This window comes from Theropithecus gelada, chromosome 20, assembly GCF_003255815.1.
Source record: "Theropithecus gelada isolate Dixy chromosome 20, Tgel_1.0, whole genome shotgun sequence".
Taxonomy (NCBI): domain Eukaryota; kingdom Metazoa; phylum Chordata; class Mammalia; order Primates; family Cercopithecidae; genus Theropithecus; species Theropithecus gelada.
In genome coordinates this window covers 54,374,876-54,392,991 of record NC_037688.1, presented here as the reverse complement: position 1 = coordinate 54,392,991, position 18,116 = coordinate 54,374,876, and the positions used below count along the sequence as shown (strand labels likewise).

At 52.9% G+C, this 18,116-nt stretch overlaps 2 protein-coding genes across 3 annotated transcripts; one reads left to right on the top strand and one right to left on the bottom strand.

Annotated features, from left to right (window-relative positions):
- Positions 1–758: 758 nt before the first annotated feature.
- Positions 759–7,926, top strand: LOC112614151 (cardiotrophin-1). 2 transcript variants are annotated; one of them, XM_025370389.1, is made up of 3 exons: positions 759–814; positions 3,838–3,953; positions 6,444–7,926. In XM_025370389.1, exons 1-3 carry the CDS (start codon positions 790–792, stop codon positions 6,903–6,905), a joined length of 603 nt encoding a protein of 200 aa, XP_025226174.1. In that variant the 5' UTR covers positions 759–789; the 3' UTR covers positions 6,906–7,926. The 2 variants fall into 2 exon arrangements, with proteins under 2 accessions (XP_025226174.1, XP_025226173.1); XM_025370388.1 differs by having other exon boundaries at positions 3,835–3,953.
- A 782-nt stretch (positions 7,927–8,708) lies between these two features.
- Positions 8,709–15,217, bottom strand: LOC112614152 (cardiotrophin-2). The gene is made up of 3 exons (XM_025370391.1): positions 15,202–15,217; positions 12,636–12,772; positions 8,709–9,167 (listed from the first exon to the last, which is right to left on the bottom strand). Exons 1-3 carry the CDS (start codon positions 15,215–15,217, stop codon positions 8,709–8,711), a joined length of 612 nt encoding a protein of 203 aa, XP_025226176.1.
- Between the last annotated feature and the right edge of the window lie 2,899 nt (positions 15,218–18,116).

The following is an 18,116-nucleotide window of genomic DNA, read 5'->3' as shown; positions in this document are numbered from 1 at the left end:
CACGGGCCTCCTCCCAGTCTTCACTCACAAACCGCATTAGCTGCTATTGTCTATGGGCTTCCCCGACAGACCGCGAGCCCCTCAGGGGGGCCAGAAACCAAGTATGATCATCCCTATGTGCCTTCCTTTCAGTCTACACCAGGTTAATGGGGTTGATGCGTGGGTGTGACTTCCTGTCCAGGTCTCTGAAGCTTGTTCTTCTGGGGGGCGTGTGTGTGTGATTCTGTTACTAGGCCTCCTAAGGAGAGGAGAGCAGTGTATCTGTCTCCCTTCTGGTGGTTGTGACAATGAGATTGGAAGCCATCTAAGATATGCCAGGAGATGTATGTCTGGACAAGCGTGCCCCGAGCCTGACGGCCCCTATCGTGGCCTCTCTCGCAGGCCGCGCCCCAGACTAGAGAGAGGGCCTGCGCATTCCTGTCCTGCCAGTCCGGCTGTTCCCTCTCCTGTCTCCTCACCTTTCCCACCAAAGCAGCCCCTGCCTCAAGTCCAAGCCTGAGCCCACGGCAGGACACTGGGCTGCCTTCCAGGCGCTGACACCCCCGCCCTGAGGTCCTGTCCACCCGGCGGACAACTTGCCTCCCAGCTCGGGCCCCTTCCCCTACTAGGCCCCACGGGCGAGGAACTGAGCTCAGGGCCAAGGAATCCTGTCTGAAAAGGGGGGGTAGGGTGAAATGTTTGGGGTCTGGGCTCTGATTGGCTGCGCCCGGGCCACGCCCCCAGCCCTTTCCCCTTTCTCCCCCTTCCAAAGGGGGGCGTGGAGGGAGCCGGGATCAGCCAGGGGCCAGCATGAGCCGGAGGGAGGGAAATCTGGGTAAGGGGCTGAGGGACCGGACGCCGGGTCGCTGAGGGCCGCAGGAGTCAGAGGGGTTGGGAGCTGGGGGTCTGGGTCTCCGCCACCCCCGGGGCCGGGAGGGGAGCGGCCTTGACGGGGAAGAGCAGGGCTCCGGTGTCAGGTAACGAGCGAGCGGGTGAGTTGTGAGAAACGACAGGCGCTAGGGTTTAGAGGAGGCCTGGGGCTGAGGTTTCAGGGACTTGGGCTCAGGACTTAGATCAACGGTTCGTGTACACTCATGGGGAGGACTGGGGTCGGGGCTGGGGCAGGACCCCTGCGTCCACTGAGTCTCGGGGAAGAATCAGAGCTGGGGACTGGAGGAAGGGGTAGAGTAAGGAAAGGCAGTCTTGGAGTCACAGGAAGTAGTAAGTGACAACAGGAGACGAAAGTCTGGGCTGCTGAGGATCGCGACTGGTGCTGGGAAACTGGCGCGGGGTGGGGGCGGGGCGGGGCACCGGGTCACTACATTCCCCAGCGCGCATCTAGAGCGCGCTGTGCGTTTCGGGAAATGGAGTCCCTCCCGGGGCGCCAGACACTGGCTCTTTCGGACCTTGATTCGCTGACTAGCCAGGCCAGCGCCTCGCACGGAAGGGGCATCAGGGAGAGAAATGGAAATGGACGTCAGTCTCCCTATCTGTAAAACAGGCCTTCAAGGCACCTTCCGATGTGAAGTTCTGTGCTTCGATAATGTCGAAGTCCACTAGCAGTCACTGAGTTGGAAATATGTAAGCCCTGTCCTCAAAGGGCTCTCAGGCTAAGGCAGATATACACAGAAAAGCCATTAAAAGAGCTACCCTGGAACTCATGCAAATGGCCTTAAGTCAAAGGAAGGAGTTCGTTTACAAAGGAGGAGTGATTCTGGAGGCTGCACTGTGGAGGCAGTACAGTCATGCACTGCATAACAACATTTGGTCAACAGGTGGACCGTACAGACAATGGAGGTCCCACAAGATTATATTCACTTTTAGCCTGGGCAACATGGTGAAACCCTGTCTCTACAAAAAATACAAAAATTAACTGGGCGTGGTGGCACATGCCTATAGTCCCAGCTACACAGGAGACTGAAGCAGGAGGATCACTTGAGCTCAGGAGGTCGAGGCTGCAGTGAGCCAAGATTGCACCACTGCACCCCATCCTGGGTGAAAGAGCGAGACTCTGTCTTTCTCTCTCTCTCTCCCTGTGTGTGTATATATATTGATATATGTGTGTATATATAATTTTCTGTATATATAATATATATAATTATATATATTTATATATATGTGTGTGTGTATGTATGTATTTGTTCGTTTGTGTTGAGATGAAGTCTAGCTCTGTTGCCCAGGCTGGAGTGCAGTGGCGCACCCTCAGCTCACTACAACCTCCACCTCCGGGGTTCAAGCGCTTCTCCTGTCTCAGCCTCCTGAGTACCTGGAATTACAGGTGCATGCCACCATGTCCAGCTAATTTTTTTTTTTTTTTTGAGATGGAGTCTTGCTCTGTCGCCAGGCTGGAGTGCAGTGGCCTCGGCTCACTGCAACCTCTGCCTCCTGGGTTCAAGCGAGTCTCCTGCCTCAGCCTCCCAAGTAGCTGGGACTACAGGCACGTGCCACCAAGTCCAGCTAATTTTTTTTTTTGTATTTTTAGTAGAGACGGGGTTTCACCATGTTGGCCAGGATGGTCTTGATCTCTTGACCTCGTGATCCGCCTGCCTCAGCCTCCCAAAGTGCTCGGATTACAGGCGTGAACCACTGCACCCAGCCATTTTTTTTCTTTTTTCTTTTTTTTTTTGAGACAAAGTCTCGGTCTGTCACCCAGGCTGGAGGGCAGTGACCCGATCTCAGCTCACTGCAACCTCCGCCTCCCAGGTTCAAGTGATTCTCATGCCTTAGCCTCCCCGGTAGCTGGGATTACAGGCACCCGCCACCATGCCTGACTAATTTTTGTATTTTTAGTAGAGACAAGGTTTCACTACACGGTCTCAAACTCCTGACTTCGCGTGATCCGCCCACCTCATCCTCCCAAAGTGCTGGGATTACAGGCATGAGCCACTGAGCCCAATGCCTGGCTAATTTTTGTATTTTTAGTAGAAACAGGGTTTCACCATGTTGGCCAGGCTGGTCTCGAACTCCTGACCTCAAGTGATCTGCCCACCTCGGCCTCCCAAAGTGCTGGGATTACAGGCGTGAGGCACCCCGCCCAACCGATATATATTATATATAATAAAATACATACATATATATTTATTTTAACTGTAGCTTTTCTACGTTTTTATTTATTTATTTAGAGATAGGGTCTTACTCCGTTGCCCAGGCTGGAGTGCAGTGGCACACTCACAGTTCACTGCAGCCTCAACCTCCCGGGGTTCAAGTGATCCTGTCATCTCAGCCTCTCAAGTAGCTGGGACTACCTGCATGTGCCACTATGCCTAGCTTATTTTTGTATTTTTTGTAAAGATGGAGTTTCACTATATTGCCCAGGCTGGTCCCAAACTCCTGGGCTCAAACAATCTGCCTGCCTTGGCCTGCCAAAGTGCTGAGATTACAGACATCAGCAATCTCATCCGGCCCTTTTCTATGTTAAAATACACAAATACCACTGTGTTCCAGTTGCCTGCTGCACCATAACATGCTGTCCAGGTCTGCAGCCTAGGAGCAATCGACGAACACCACATAGCCTGGGCGTGTAGCAGGCTGTACCACCTAGTTTTGTGTAAATACACTCTATGATGTTTGCACCACGATGAAATCGCCTAAGGATGCATTTCTCAGAATGTATCCCCATTGTTAAGCAAGGCATGACTATCTTTGAATTTGGCTTTAATAGGATTTCAACAGTGGTTTGGGGACAGGCAATACATTTCAGGTAGACCACCTGCTTGACAAAGATCTGGTGCCTCATTTTCCCTCAGTTGGAATGGGCCAGACCCTGATGGGGTCAGGAATGAAGAGCCAGCCTGGGAGAGGTGATCAATGAGCAGGAGTTTGGGCCATCCTCATTCCTTCCCCCTTTCCCACCAGAAGACCCCCAGGCTGATTCCTCAGTCTCACTTCTTCCCCACTTGGAGGCCAAGATCCGTCAGACACACAGCCTTGCGCACCTCCTCACCAAATACGCTGAGCAGCTGCTCCAGGAATATGTGAGTGGCAATGGGGGTTGGGGTGCCGGGGGCCGGGGGAATGGGAGCAGACATCACAGAGGTCCTCGATCACCCATTCTCTCAACCTCATTTTCCAGCTGTGGAAATCAGGGCTCCTGAGAGGGACAGCAACTTGCCCCTGGCCACACAGCAAATTGGAAGAGGACCCTGTCTGTGACCCAGATGCCACTCTGTCCTCTCCAGCTTGGAGACACCCTCCTCAGTGCTTTGTTTTTGAGACGAGGCCTCACTCTGTCGCCCAGGCTGGAGTGCAGTGGTGCCATTATGGCTCACTGCAGCCTCAACCTCCTGGGCTCAAGCAATCCCCACCATGCCTGGGTAATTTTTTCATTATTTTGTAGAGGCAGGGTGTTGCTATATTGCCCAGGCTGGTCTTGAACTCCTGGGCTCAAGTGACTTTGGTGCTTTAAGTCAGAGGTAGCCAGGTAGCCTGGGGCAGTGAGGAGAACTCTGATCTGTATCTCAGAAAACCGAGGTTCTAGGCTCTGTGTGACCTTGACACCTCCCCTCCATGGGCCTTGGACTCTCCCCAACAGTAAAAGGAGGCAGCTAAACAAGATTAACTGTGAACTCTCCCATCTGGGATATTCAGGGAAGCCAAGAAGAGGTTCCAATCTGGAGCAACAATTATCCCAAGAGGGCACTTTTACAGAAGACAGGGATCTGCTGACATCTTTAGTTGGACAGAGGACCCTGCCCAAGGAAGGAAGATAATTCCCTAAATTACCCTCGTGTAGTGAAGGGAGGGTATAGCTTTGAATCACACTGTAGGTCTGCCAACTTGTTAACTGTGAGCTTGGGCAGTAACAATAACATTAAAAATAATAATGTAACAACTATGACAGCGGATAGTGGGAGGATAGTGGCATAATAGAACTAGCTTTGGGCTGGGTACATTGGCTCATGCCTGTAATCCCAGTGCTTTAGGAGGCTGAGGCAGGAGGATTGTTTGAGCTCAGGAGTTTGAGACCAGCCTGGGTAACACAGTGAGCCCTCATCTCTTAAAAAAAAAAAAAAGAAAGAAAAGAAAAAGAAAAAAATAGCCAGGCATGGTGGTGCATGCCTGTGGTTCCATCTACTCAGGAGGCTGAGTGGGGAGGATTGCTTGAGCCCTGGAGGCTGTGTGATCAAACCATCGCTCTCCACCCTTGACGACAGTGTGAGACCCCATCTATTTAAAACAAACAAAACTAACTTTGTACTGCTATGAACTTTGGTTCAAATTCCAGCTCTGCCACTTCCTAGGGTAAGTCACTATAGTCACTGTATGTCCAGCCCGACTTTTCTTTTCTTTTTTTGAAGCGGAGTTTCGCTCTTGTGGCCCAGGTTGGAGTGCAATGGTGAGATCTCAGTTCACTGCAACCTCCTCCCCCCAGGTTCAAGGGATTCTTCTGCCTTAGCCTCCCGAGTAGCTGGGATTATAGTCACCCACCACCACATCTGGCTAATTTTTGTATTTTTAGAGATGGGGTTTCACCATGTTGGCCAGGTGGGTCTTGAACTCCTGACTTCAGGTGATCTGCCCACGTCGGCCTCCCAAAGTGCCTGGATCACAGGTGTGAGTCACCATGCCCAACCCCACCTTTATCTTTCATTTGTTCATTCATATGATGTTGATTCATTGAACCCCTGCTCAATGCAGGTACAGAGGTTGAGGAGGATAGGGAAGGGAATGAAGCCCCCTTGGCCTCTGGACTATCTTATGTGATTTCCATGAAGACAGGACAGGAAGCTCCCCCATTCATTGTACAGATGAGAAGACTGAGGCTCAGAGAAGCGAAGTGGTTTTGCCCCAAACTGCACAGCTAGTAAGTGGTGAAGATAGGATTGGACCTCTGGTCTGTAAGGTAACTTTAACAAAAGAGCTGACATTTTTATTGAACTCTTCCTGGGGCCAGGCCCTGTCTTGAACACTTGACATGGTCATAACTGCCTTATGACGTTGCTGCTGTTATTAGGTCCTGTTTATTTATTTATTGAGACAGGGTCTGACTCTCACCCAGGCTGGAGGGCAGTGGTGCCATCATAGCTCACTGAAGCCTTGACCTCCTGGGCTCAAGCAATCCTCCCACCTCAGCCTCAGCCTCCGGACTAGCTGGGACTACAGACATGCGCCACCACACCCGCTATTTCTTTTTTATTTTATTTATTTATTTTTAGAGCTGGGGTCTTGCTATGTTGCCTAGGCTGGTCTCGAACCCCTGGGCTCAAGTGATTCTCCCACCTTGGCCTCCCAAAGTGCTGACCTAAACTGGCCCAGCCTGGGTCCAGTTTAGGGGGGAAGAAACAGGCATTGGTGTCAAGCGCATGCCACTTTGTTTTGCCCTAAACAGAGCAGCTCTGTTAGGAAGGATTATCATCTGCAAGATGAGGAAACTGAGGCCCCCAGAGAGCGGGTTGGAGAACCCAGTTAACAGCCCCCAGCCCGTGCTCCGGGGCCCCGCTGACCCGCCGGCCGTGTCTCCGCAGGTGCAGCTCCAGGGAGACCCCTTCGGGCTGCCCAGCTTCTCACCGCCGCGGCTGCCGGTGGCCGGCCTGAGCGCCCCGGCTCCGAGTCACGCCGGGCTGCCGGTGCACGAGCGGCTGCGGCTGGACGCGGCGGCGCTGGCCGCGCTGCCCCCGCTGCTGGACGTAGTTCGCCGCCGCCAGGCCGAGCTGAACCCGCGCGCGCAGCGCCTGCTGCGCCGCCTGGAGGACGCGGCACGCCAGGCCCGGGCCCTGGGCGCCGCCGTAGAGGCCTTGCTGGCCGCGTTGGGCGCCGCCAATCGCGGGCCCCGGGCCGAGCCCCCCACCGCCACCGCCTCTGCCGCCTCCGCCGCCGGGGTCTTCCCCGCCAAGGTGCTGGGACTCCGCGTGTGCGGCCTCTACCGCGAGTGGCTGAGCCGCACTGAGGGCGACCTGGGCCAGCTGCTGGCCGGGGGCCCGGCCTGAGCGCGGCGGGGCAGCTCGCGCAGCCTCCCTCCTCTGGGCTCCGTTTCTCTCTCTGCTTCTTTGTCTTTCTCTGCTGCTTTCGGTGTCTGTCTGCTCTTAACTGTCTCCGTTGCCTTGGCCTTCTTTGCTTTTTGTGGGAGAGAAGGGAGGGGAGGGGCAGGGTCTCAGTCTGTCGCCCAGGCTGGAGTGCAGTGGCACGATCCCAGCACTGCAACCTCAACCTCCTGGGCTCAAGCCATCCTCTCGCCTCAGCCTCCCCAGCAGCTGGTACTACAGGCACACGCCACCACAGCCGGCCAATTTTTTATTTTATTTTTTGTAGAGACGAAGTTTCGCCATGTTGCCCAGGCTGATCTTGAACCCCTGGGCTCAAGCGATCCTCCCGCTTCAGCCTCCCTAAGTGCTTGGATTGCAGGCGTGAGCCACTGTCCCGGCCTCTCTTTGCTTTGCCTGTCCCCTTCTCTTAACTCTTGGGCCCTCCACATCTGCATGGTAACTCCGTCTGGGTCTACCGTTTTCTCGCTCTCCCTCTTTCCTTGGGCCTGCCTCAGTTCCCTTTGGCCTCCCCCTTTACCCAGCTCTTGGGAGGTCTCTGTTTTTCTCCATCCCCACTTCCTGCCTCCCCGTGGCCCCCTGTGAGCTCATGTGTACATCTCAGCCTCATCTCAAGGAGGTGACACCTTGTCTCCCTGTCCCTGTCTGGCCGTCTCTCTGTGCTTCCCTGGCCAGGGGCGTGCCTGCTGGTCCTGTTGGGGGAAGGTGACTCCGCATCTCAGCCACCTTCCTCAGGCTCACTCCACCCACATCCCCAGTCTCCCACACCCCATCCCTTTGGGCCTCAGCCCTGTCCCTTTGATGTCTTCCTTTCCTTCAGCCCCTCTGCCCTGTCCCTGCACACCTCCACTGCCTCCTACCAGATGTGGGGAGACAAAACAAGCAACATCTTAAAAGAGTTTTATTTCTGAAAATAAATTAATTTTTGTAAATAAAATGTTTAAAAATAAAAATGAAACTAAAGTTACCTGCATATATAGTTGTTGAAAATGGGGAGATAGCTTTAGGGAGAAAAGGACCATTGGGGTGCAGGCTGGTCACCCAGACATGCCCAAGAAGCACAGCAGTATAAATAGGAGGCTGACAGCCCCCGTCCAGTGGTGTCCTCTGCCAGCCCAGAACAGGAAGTGGATGTGTCCTAACAGGAAACAGATGTGATGCAGTCCTTAGTTCTTCAAGAATTGGGCTTCCGTGGATCAGGAAGTGAAGCCACTGAGGATGAGAAGTGGAAGAGTAGCCCCAGACAGACAGGCCAACGAGGGGAGCCAATGAGCTTCAGCAGGAAGAAGGAAGCCTGTCTGCTTAGAAAGGCAGGATCTTCATAAAGGGAATGAGGTAGAGACAGGAAGGCAGTCCTGGCCGTCCCAAAATTACAAAAAGGGGAAGGTCTTGGGGAGAGCCTAGGAAGGGGACCAACTGTCCTCTCCCTGTAGAGTGACAGGTGAAGCCTCTTTGGAGAGGTGCATCTTTCCAACCAGGAAGTAGACACCCAGTACCACTAGATGGGTAACCCATGGAATGGTGTTCATGGAGATTGACCCAGACCTGGAAGGCAGGCCAGAGGACCTGGGCCAGAAGGCCCTGAAATAAGGAATTGAGGCCTGGCTCCCAGGAAATATTCCCAGACATGGCACCCAAGCCCCATCTGCTAGACAAGGTTTATCTCTTTTTCTAGCCCACAAGCAAGGCAGAAAAGAGGCCATTGTGAAAGAGGAAGTGCTGCATCCTCTAACAGGAAGTCCTACCCCTCTATGCTGGGTACTTGGCCTTGAGCAGAGCCAAGTCCCTCACAGCTCGGTCTGTCCAGTGGCCATATTCCCGGGTCACCACGTAGCCTCGACATTTCCTCTCGAAGGCCGAGGCCCCAAAGGCGACAAGCCCTAGAGTATCCTCTTCTGGGGGCATTGGCAGCCCCAAAGCTGTCATGATGGCGGCCATGTTGCCCAGCAGGCCTTGGGCCCTGAGTCTTGCAGTCCCAAGCTGAGCCAGCAGGATGGGACTGCCAGGGTTCAGGTCGCTCTGGTCGTCCTTCACAAGCTGGAGGTGCTGGGTCAAGGCCAGGAAGGCCCCCTGGGCAAGGCTCAGCCTTTCCCCGTCATCTAGGGCGCGCCAGGTCTTGAAGAAGGCAGTGGCAGGAGGCAGGCTGCTGAGCTGGAGCTCAGGGGCCGAGAAGCCAGGGTCACTAAAGGGGCTACCCTGGTACTGGAGCTGCAGGAGAGACAGAGAGAGACAGGAGTGAGGGGACGGGAGCGGTGCCTGGGACTCTGAATTCACGCCTGCCCACTGAGACTGGCTTCTTCCCAGGAGTCGTCATTTGCTGCGTCTCAGGGAGCTGCTGGGATGTCCTGACACAGGGCAAGGGCCCTAGGAGGCTCAGGTGTGTCATCCTCTGCATGCTAGCTGTGCAACGTGGAGTCACAAGCTTCAGAAATTCCCACCTGGCAGTGTTAATATGAAGATTATAGGAAATAATATAAATAAAGCCCTTAGCAGGCCGGGCACGGTGGCTCACAGCTGTAATCCCGGCACCTTGGGAGGCCGAGGTGGGCAGATCACTTCAGGTCAGGAGTTCGAGACCAGCCTGGTTAACATGCCGAAACCCTGTCTCTAATAAAAATACAAAAATTAGCCAGCTGTGGCAATGCATGCCTGCTGTGCCAGCTACTCGGGAGGCTGAGGCATGAGAATCGCTTGAACCCAGGAGGCAGAGGTTGCAGTCAGCTGAGATTGTACCACTGTACTCCAGCCTGGACGACAGAGTGAAACTCTAAAAAAAAAAAAAACCACTTAGCACAGAGTCTAATATACAATACAGTATCTGATATAAAATAAGGGTATGATAAGCCATCATTAATTAATAATATATTCATATTAATATCAATCGATGAACACTATGATTACATTATTTACTGAAATCTTTTCTTTTCTTTTATTATTTATTTATTTATTTTGACACAGAGTTTTACTCTTGTTGCCCAGGCTGGAATGTAATGGCACAATCTTGGCTTACTACAACCTCTGCCTCCCAAGTTCAAGCGATTCTCCCGCCTCAGCCCCCCAAGTAGCTGTGATTACAGGCACACGCCACACCACACCTGGCTAATTTTGTATTTTTAGTAGAGACCGGGTTTTACTATGTTGGTCAGGCTGGTCTCGAACTCCTGACCTCAGGTGACACACCTGTTTCAGCTTCCCAAAGTGCTAGGATTATAGGCACGAGCCACTATGCCCTGCCTACTGTAATATTTTAAACCAAGTATATTATTGACAATGTAGTTACAGCCTGGTAATCTTTTTTATTTATGGCATTTAGTTATGTTTGTTTATTTTTATTTTTATTTTTTTCCTTTTTTTTCTTTTTTTTTTTTTTTTGAGACGGAGTCTCGCTCTGTCGCCCAGGCTGGAGTGCAGTGGCCGGATCTCAGCTCACTGCAAGCTCCGCCTCCCGGGTTCCCGCCATTCTCCTGCCTCAGCCTCCCGAGTAGCTGGGACTACAGGCGCCCGCCACCTCACCCAGCTAGTTTTTTTTTTGTATTTTTTTAGTAGAGACGGGGTTTCACCGTGTTAGCCAGGATAGTCTCGATCTCCTGACCTCGTGATCCGCCCGTCTCGGCCTCCCAAAGTGCTGGGATTACAGGCTTGAGCCACCGCGCCCGGCCAGTTATGTTTGTTTATTTTATTTTATTTTATTTTATTTGTTTCCCGAGATGGAGTCTTGCTCTGTCACCCAGGCTGGAGTGCAATGGTGCGATCTCAGCTCACCGCAACCTCCGCCTCCCGGGTTCAAGCAATTCTCCTGCCTCAGCCTCCCGAGTTGCTGGGATTACAGGTGTGCGCCACGACGCCTGGCTAATTTTTATATTTTTAGTAGAGATGGAGTTTCACCATGTTGGCTAGGCTGGTCTCGAACTCCTTACCTCAAGTGGTCCACCCTCCTCAGCCTCCCAAAGTGCTGGGATTGCAGGTGTAAGCCACCGTGCCTGGCCTGTTAATTTTATTACAATCATTAGTAAATACTTGTTAATATTATTACATTTAATTGAGAACCTTCCCCATCAAAGTTTTTATTTCCACAAAGTAAGATCGCCAGAATCTTTTTTTTTTTTTTTCCTCTGGGACAGGGTCTCACTCTGTCACCCCGGCTAGAATGCAGTGGTGCATTCTGGCCTCACTGCAACCTCTGCCTCCCGGGTTCAAGAGATTCTTTTGCCTCAGCCTCTTGAGTAGCTGGGACTAAAGGCGTGTGCCATCACATCTGGCTAATTTTTGTATTTTTAGTGGAGAGGGGGTTTTGCCATGTTGGCCAGGCTGGTCTCGAACTACTGACCTCAGGTGATCTTCCCACCTCAGCCTTCCAAAGTGCTGGGATTATAGGTGTGAGCCACAGCCCCTGGCCCTGGGACCTTAGTGCACACTGATAGATGTCCTAACTGGCAGATTGCCTGGTCCCACACCCCCATTTTACAAGTGGAAAAACTGAGGCTCAGGGTGCCCAAGGCTGTCCAGGGAATAGTGACAGCTGTGGGACTAGAAACTAGGTCAAAAGGTTCAGTAACTTCACAGGGGCCAGAAATCTGGCCCAGAGAAAGAGCTCCAGATGTCAGGGGCTCCAGGGCCATGCAGATCGTGTAAGTTGCGAAGAAGGCAGGACTACGATGCCAGGTGGGAGTTTTGACCAATGGTATCCCTGTGCCTGCTATGGAGAGGCATTCCACTCATATTCAAGCTTTGAACAGGAGATGTGTGGGCCAAACAAAAAAACAGCTGTGGGTCAGACTCAGACAGCAGGCTTCCAGCTTTAACTTCCAGACAGTGTGGGAGGCCATGGAAGGGGGAGGAAATTCCACAGACCTGGTTTCAGATCCTGGCACTGCCAGTTATTAGCTCTGTGACCTCGAGCAAATTATTACCCCCCTCTAAGACTCAGTTTCTTCATCGGTAAAATGGATTATAATTCCACCTCCTAGAACTGTTTGAAAAGTCAGTAAGAAAATGGAGGTAAAGGACAGGCACAGTGGCTCACGTCTGTAATCCCAGCACATTGGGAGGCTGAGGCAGGTGGATCAATTGAGGCCAGGAGTTCAAGAGCAGCCTGGCCAACATGGTGAAACCCTGTCTCTACTGAAAATACAAAAATTAGCCAGGCATGGTGATATGCACCTGTAATCCTAGCTACTCGGGAGGCTGAGGGACAGGAACCACTTGAACCCGGGATGTGGACGCTGCAGTGAGCCAAGATCACACCACTGCACTCCAGCCTGGGTGACAGACATTGGGGATAGAGTTCCAAGCAGGCATGGGCCCAGGTAATCACACAGCATGAATGGTGGGGAATTAAACGTGGCTGTGTGAAGCCCTTCTCTCTCGGTGTGTCCTTTGAACCCTGTCACAGTCCTGGGAGGTCAGCAAAGGCACGGTCAGCATCTCATTTTACAGATGAGGAAGCTGAGACCAAGAGAGGAAGAATGACTTGCCTAAGGTCACCCAGGCACTAGTGACATCAGTGGCAAGAGTGAGTGTGGCTCTAGTGAACACTAGAGTGTTACAGGCATCCCTGTCTCCTCGGGCCACGGAGGAGTCTTCTTCTGGACTTGCTCTGCTCACCCTACCCATGGTAGGGCCAGGGAGGCAGCGTCCCTCTCCCCTCGTCCCCTGCTCATGCCTCTTGTCACTCACGTAAGTCTGCAGCAGCATTGACGTGTTCTTCTGCATGTAGAGGGCCAGGCTATAGGCTTGACTGATGGTCTCAGCCGGGGAGATGGGGGCTGCTGAGCTGAGGGGTGGCGACAGCAGGGTCAGCAGGCAGAGCTGGGCTGGCGGAGGAAGTCAGAGGTCAGCACCATGGCCCCGACCCTGCCTCCGATTCATTCATTCATCTCCACAACTCAGGAAAAGATCCCATCCCTTGTGGGCTACAGCGATCTTGCGTACCCAAGTCAGTGACAAACCCTCCTGCAGGTAGATTATCCCGGCCCAGAACACTCTGAACTCCAGGCTCATTGATTCAGCTACTTGACATTTTCACTTGAATATTAGTAAGCATCTCAAACCCAAAATATCCAGGGTTTAATTCTTGAATATTCCCCCCAAGCCCCTCCTCTCCCAGGCTCCCCTGTCTCAGGTAAAGGCATTTCCATTCTTCCAATTGTTCAGGCCAAAGTCATGGTGTGCTCTTTGATGCTTCATTTTTTTCTTACTCTGCACACCCAATCCCACAGGAAATCCTGCTAGCTCTATGCTTTAAAGGCAGCCAATGCAAGTGTGACTTTTTTCCTTCTTTTAGAGATGGTGTCTTGCTCTGTCACCCGGGCTGGAATACAGGGGTGTGATCATAACTCACTGCAGCCTCGAATTCCTGGGAGCAGGCGATCCTCCCACCTTCGCCTCCCAAGTAGCTGGGACTACAGACCCATACCACCACACTCAGTTGATTTTTTAAATTTTATGTAGAGACAGGATCTCGCTATGTTGCCCAGACTGGTCTCCAAGTCCCGGCCTCAAGCAATCCTCATGCCTCGGCCTCCCAGAGTGCTGGGATTACAGGTGTGAGCCACTCCACCTGCTTATCTTAAATGTAAATAGATGCTGCCAAATTGTCCTTTCAAAGATCAGGTCCAAGCTGAGTGCAGTGGCTCATGCCTATAATCCCAATACTTTGGGAGGCCGAGGTGGGCGGACCACAAGGTCAGGAGTTTGAGACCAGCCAGGCCAATATGGTGAAACGCTGTCTCTACTAAAAATACAAAAAAATTAGCCGGGCATGGTGGCAGGTGCCTGTAATCTCAGCTACTTGGAAGACTGAGGCAGGAGAATTGCTTGAACCTGGGAGGCAGAGGTTGCAGTGAGCCGAGATCAAGCCACTGCACTCCAGCCGGGGCAACACAGTGAGACTCCGTCTCAAAAAAAAAAAAAAAAAAAGGCCAGGCATGGTGGCTTATGCCTGTAATCCCAGCACTTTGGGAGGCCAAGGCAGGCAGATCACAAGGTCAGGAGTTCGAGACTAGCCTTGCCCACATGGTGAAACCCCATCTCTCCTTATAATGCAAAATTAGCTGATGGTGTATGCCTGTAATCCCAGCTACTCAGGATGCTGAGGCAGGAGAATCGCTTGAACCCAGGAGGCAGAGGTTGCAGTAACCTGAGTTCGTGCCACTGCACTCTAGCCTGGGCAGTAGAGTGAGACTTCGTCTCAAAAAAAGAAAAAAAAGATCTGGTCCAGTCTATGTTTCCACCAACAGTGTGAGGCTCAGAGAGGAGGAGAATAACCTAAGGTCACCACCCAGGAGCAACGGAGATGAGAGACAAACCCAGGGCGGCCTCCTTCATCCGCCTTTTCACATTCCTGAGTTCCCAGAGTTCAGGAGCAACTCAGAGAAGCCTGAGAGGGAAGACCATTTCACTCATTCATTCGACGAACTTCAGGCTTGCAGTGGCTCACACCTGCAATCCCAGCACTTTGGGAAGCCAAGGCAGGTGGATCACTTGAGGTCAGGAGTTCGAGACCAGCCTGGCCAACATGGTGAAACCCTGTCTCTACTACCAAAAGAAAAATTAGCCAGCTTTGGTGGCGGCCACCTGTAATCCTACCTACTCAGGAGGCTGAGGCAGGAGAATCACCACTTGAACCCAGGAGGCGGAGGTTGCAGTGAGCCGAGATCGTGCCACTGCACACCAGCCTGGGCAATGGAACAAAAACTCCATCTCAAAAAAAAAATAATTAGCGTAACCTGGTGTTGTGCACCTGTGGTCCCAGCTATTCAGGAGGCTGAGGCAGGAGGATTGCTTGAGCCCTGGAGTTTAAGGCTGCAATGAGCAAAGATTCTGCCACTGCACTCCAGCCTGGGCCACAGAGCAAGACCCTGTCTGAAAAAACAAACAAACCAACAAAAAAAGCCACAGTTAGATCACTACACCACTTTCTGTCACACTATCTTTACAGTTTTCTTATTACTAATAAGACAAATGTATTGTGTGTCTGCAGAATGAAATTTCCATGAGGCCATGGATTTTTGTCTATTTGTTCACTGCTGTCTCCCCAGATGCTTCAAACAGTACCTAGCACATGAGAGGCATTCAATAAATACTTGTCAAATTAATGATGAAGGAAGCCTTGATGTGGGAGAATTTGGAGGTTTTCAGCAGGTGCAAAGAGAGCTAGACACCTGAGTCAGAAAGAGGAGGGGCTCTGTGGGTCCCCCCCGTCGTGTGTCTCTGGGGCCTGGCGCCCCTGCCCCTCACTCACCCAGTGGACAGCTCATGCTCTCTCCTCGGCTTCCTCCTCTTTGCAGCCTCTGGGTCTTTCAGGACACCTGTCCTTCTGCCCCTCAGGTGTCTTTATACCTGGGGCTGAGCCCCAGGGTGGCCCAAGAGGGAGGGAGGGAGTCACAACCTGGGGAGAGGGGCAGGAGCAGGCAGGGCCCTGGCAAAGTATGAGAGACAGACCTGGCCACCAGTCAGGACAGGGAGCGGGTGGGAGAACCCAGAAGGGGGACATACATTCCACACGGTGAGGCCTGGGACTAGGGCGCAGAAGCCCCAGAGGCAGGAAACGGGTAGGAAAGGGGACACAGATGGGACCCCCAGACCCCTCCAGGTCCCAAACTCGACCCTAAACCCTGGTGGCTGGGGGGGAGGGGGCAAGGGCATGATGGGGATTATCCTGGGACAAAGGGGCCACCCCACTCCCTGCTGTTCTGCACGTCCTGGGATCCAGTTTCCCAGAGGAGGCCTCCCCCTGCTCCGCCCCACAGGGACCCAGGCACTCAACCCGGGCTCCCAAGGAGTTTGGAAAAAGGACAGGGGGGGTGGTGTGTGAGCAACATCATCATCCACACCCAGGTGCACCCTTAGGCACAGGAACAGTCACACGTCTACACACGCATTGGCATGTGGGCACACACAGGCATGGGCATACACTTTCATGCGCTCATTCATTCAGGGCTTATGGGCCCTGTCTGTACACCAGTCCCTGTTTTAAGTGCTGGGGACGGAGCATGGAACAAGACAAACAAAAATCCCTGCCCTCGTGGAACTGACACTTTAGTAGGCATGGCCACTTATATGTGAGATCATGCCAGGCCTACACACATCACACGCACAGTGCCAGACACATGTGTGCACACAGGAGAACCCATACTGCATCCCTGGGGGCCCAGCCAGAGGCACCTGCACAGAGCAGACGTGGGACACACACCTCATGCCCACAGAAGCACGCAGAGGTGGAGACCAGGGATCATGGGATCTGGCCACATCTCAGCCTCTGATACACTAGGAGATCTCATCCCTTTGCCCAGGCACAACATACTTGGACTTACACACACACACCTGAGACCCTGTCCCTTGGGGAAGCCTTGTAGCAGAGGGGCAGGGTCAGAGAGGCAGACGCTGGGTTCTGGTCTTTCTCCAGTGCTTCCACAATCTCTCCATCGTGGAGCCAATGTTCAGTTCTCATTCCCTGCCCACCCCCTGAGTCAGGCAGTGATCGGTCAGACTCCCACCCTAGCAGGCTGTAATCCTGCTCCACCCTAGTTTTCCTGGTCAGGTGGTGACCTGGAGGCAGAGGGGCCCACACGGTCACTCAAGAGGTGTTTTATTTTTATTTTTTTATGTTTTTATTTTTGAGACAGAGTCTCACTCTGTCGCCCAGGCTGGAGTGCAGTGGCATGATCTCAGCTCACTGCAACCTCTGCTTCGCCTCCCAGGTTCAAGCGATTCTCCTGCCTCAGCCTCCTGAGTAGCTGGGATTATAGGCAAGTGCCACCACGCCCAGCTAACTTGTATATTTTTAGTAGAGATGGGGTTTCACCATGTTGGTCAGGCTGGTCTCGAACTCCTGACCTCATGATCTGCCCGCCTCAGCCTCCCAAAGTGCTGGGATTACAGACATGAGCCACTGTGCCTGGCCAACAGGTGTTTTTCTAAGAGACAGGGTTGGCCGGGCATGGTGGCTCACACCTGTAATCTCAGAAATTTGGGAGGCTGAAGCGGGTGGATCACTTGAGGTCAGGAGTTTGAGACCAGCCTGGCCAACATGGTGAAATCCTGTCTCTACTAAAAATACAAAAATATTAGCCGAGTGTGGTGGCACAGACCTGTAATCCCAGCTACTAGGGAGGCTGAGGCAGGAGAATTGTTTGAACCTGGGAGGCGGAGGTTGCAGTGAGCTGAGATTGCACCACTGCACTCCAGCCTGGGTGACAGAGCGAGACTCCATCTCAAAAAGAGAGAGAGAGAGAGAGAGAGAGGACAGGGTCTTGCTCTGTTCCCCAGGCTGGAGTGCAGTGGCACCATCATAACTCACTGTAGCCTCCACCTCCCAGGCTCAAGTGATCCTCCCACCTTGGCCTTTCAAAATGTTAGGATTACAGGTGTGAGCCACTGCACCTGACCCCAGTAGGTATTAACAGAGCACCTACTGTGTGCCAGCACCAGCCTCACGGGCACACAGTCCAGTGGGGGAGACCAGCACGAAACATGTGAATTAACAAACAGCAAGGTCTCCTAAAGTGACATGGTGCTGAGAAGAAGCCCAGACAGGTTGATGCGATGAGCTGGATGTTGGGAAGACTTAGATAGGAGCCTGAGGCCTAGAAAGGGGCAGCTACTTACCTGGAGTCACACAACAGAGGCTAGACTCCTGTCCCCAGCTTGGGGCTGGCTGTGGGGTTCCAGATCTGAACTGTGAGCTGAAGGAGGGAGGAGGTTGAAGGAAAAGATGGATTCTGAGGTGAGGGGTCTTAAACAGGCTCTCCAAGGTTGGGGGCTGCCAGGGCTGGCCGGCAGGGCCTGTGCCAGGCAGTTGGTGATGTCAGGGGATTATAGGAGGCCCATTGAATGGGTGCACCGAGGCGTGGGCCATGCCATGGTAGTGGAGCAGGTGGAAGAGGAGGGAGAGGAGGGGAGAGTGAGGCAGATACTTGATCTGGTACTATTCACAGGTGGACAGTGTACATGGGGCAGGCCTCACCTGGGAGGGCAGGCTAATCCCGCCAGAGCCCACCACCACTCGCCTCTCTCTGGGGCTTCCCTCCCTTTCTCTGTCTCTGCCCCCCACCCCAGGTGTTTTTTTGTTTTTTGTTTTATTTTTTTTGAGACGGAGTCTCATTCTGTCGCCCAGGCTGGAGTGCAGTGGCGCGGTCTTGGCTCACTGCAACCTCC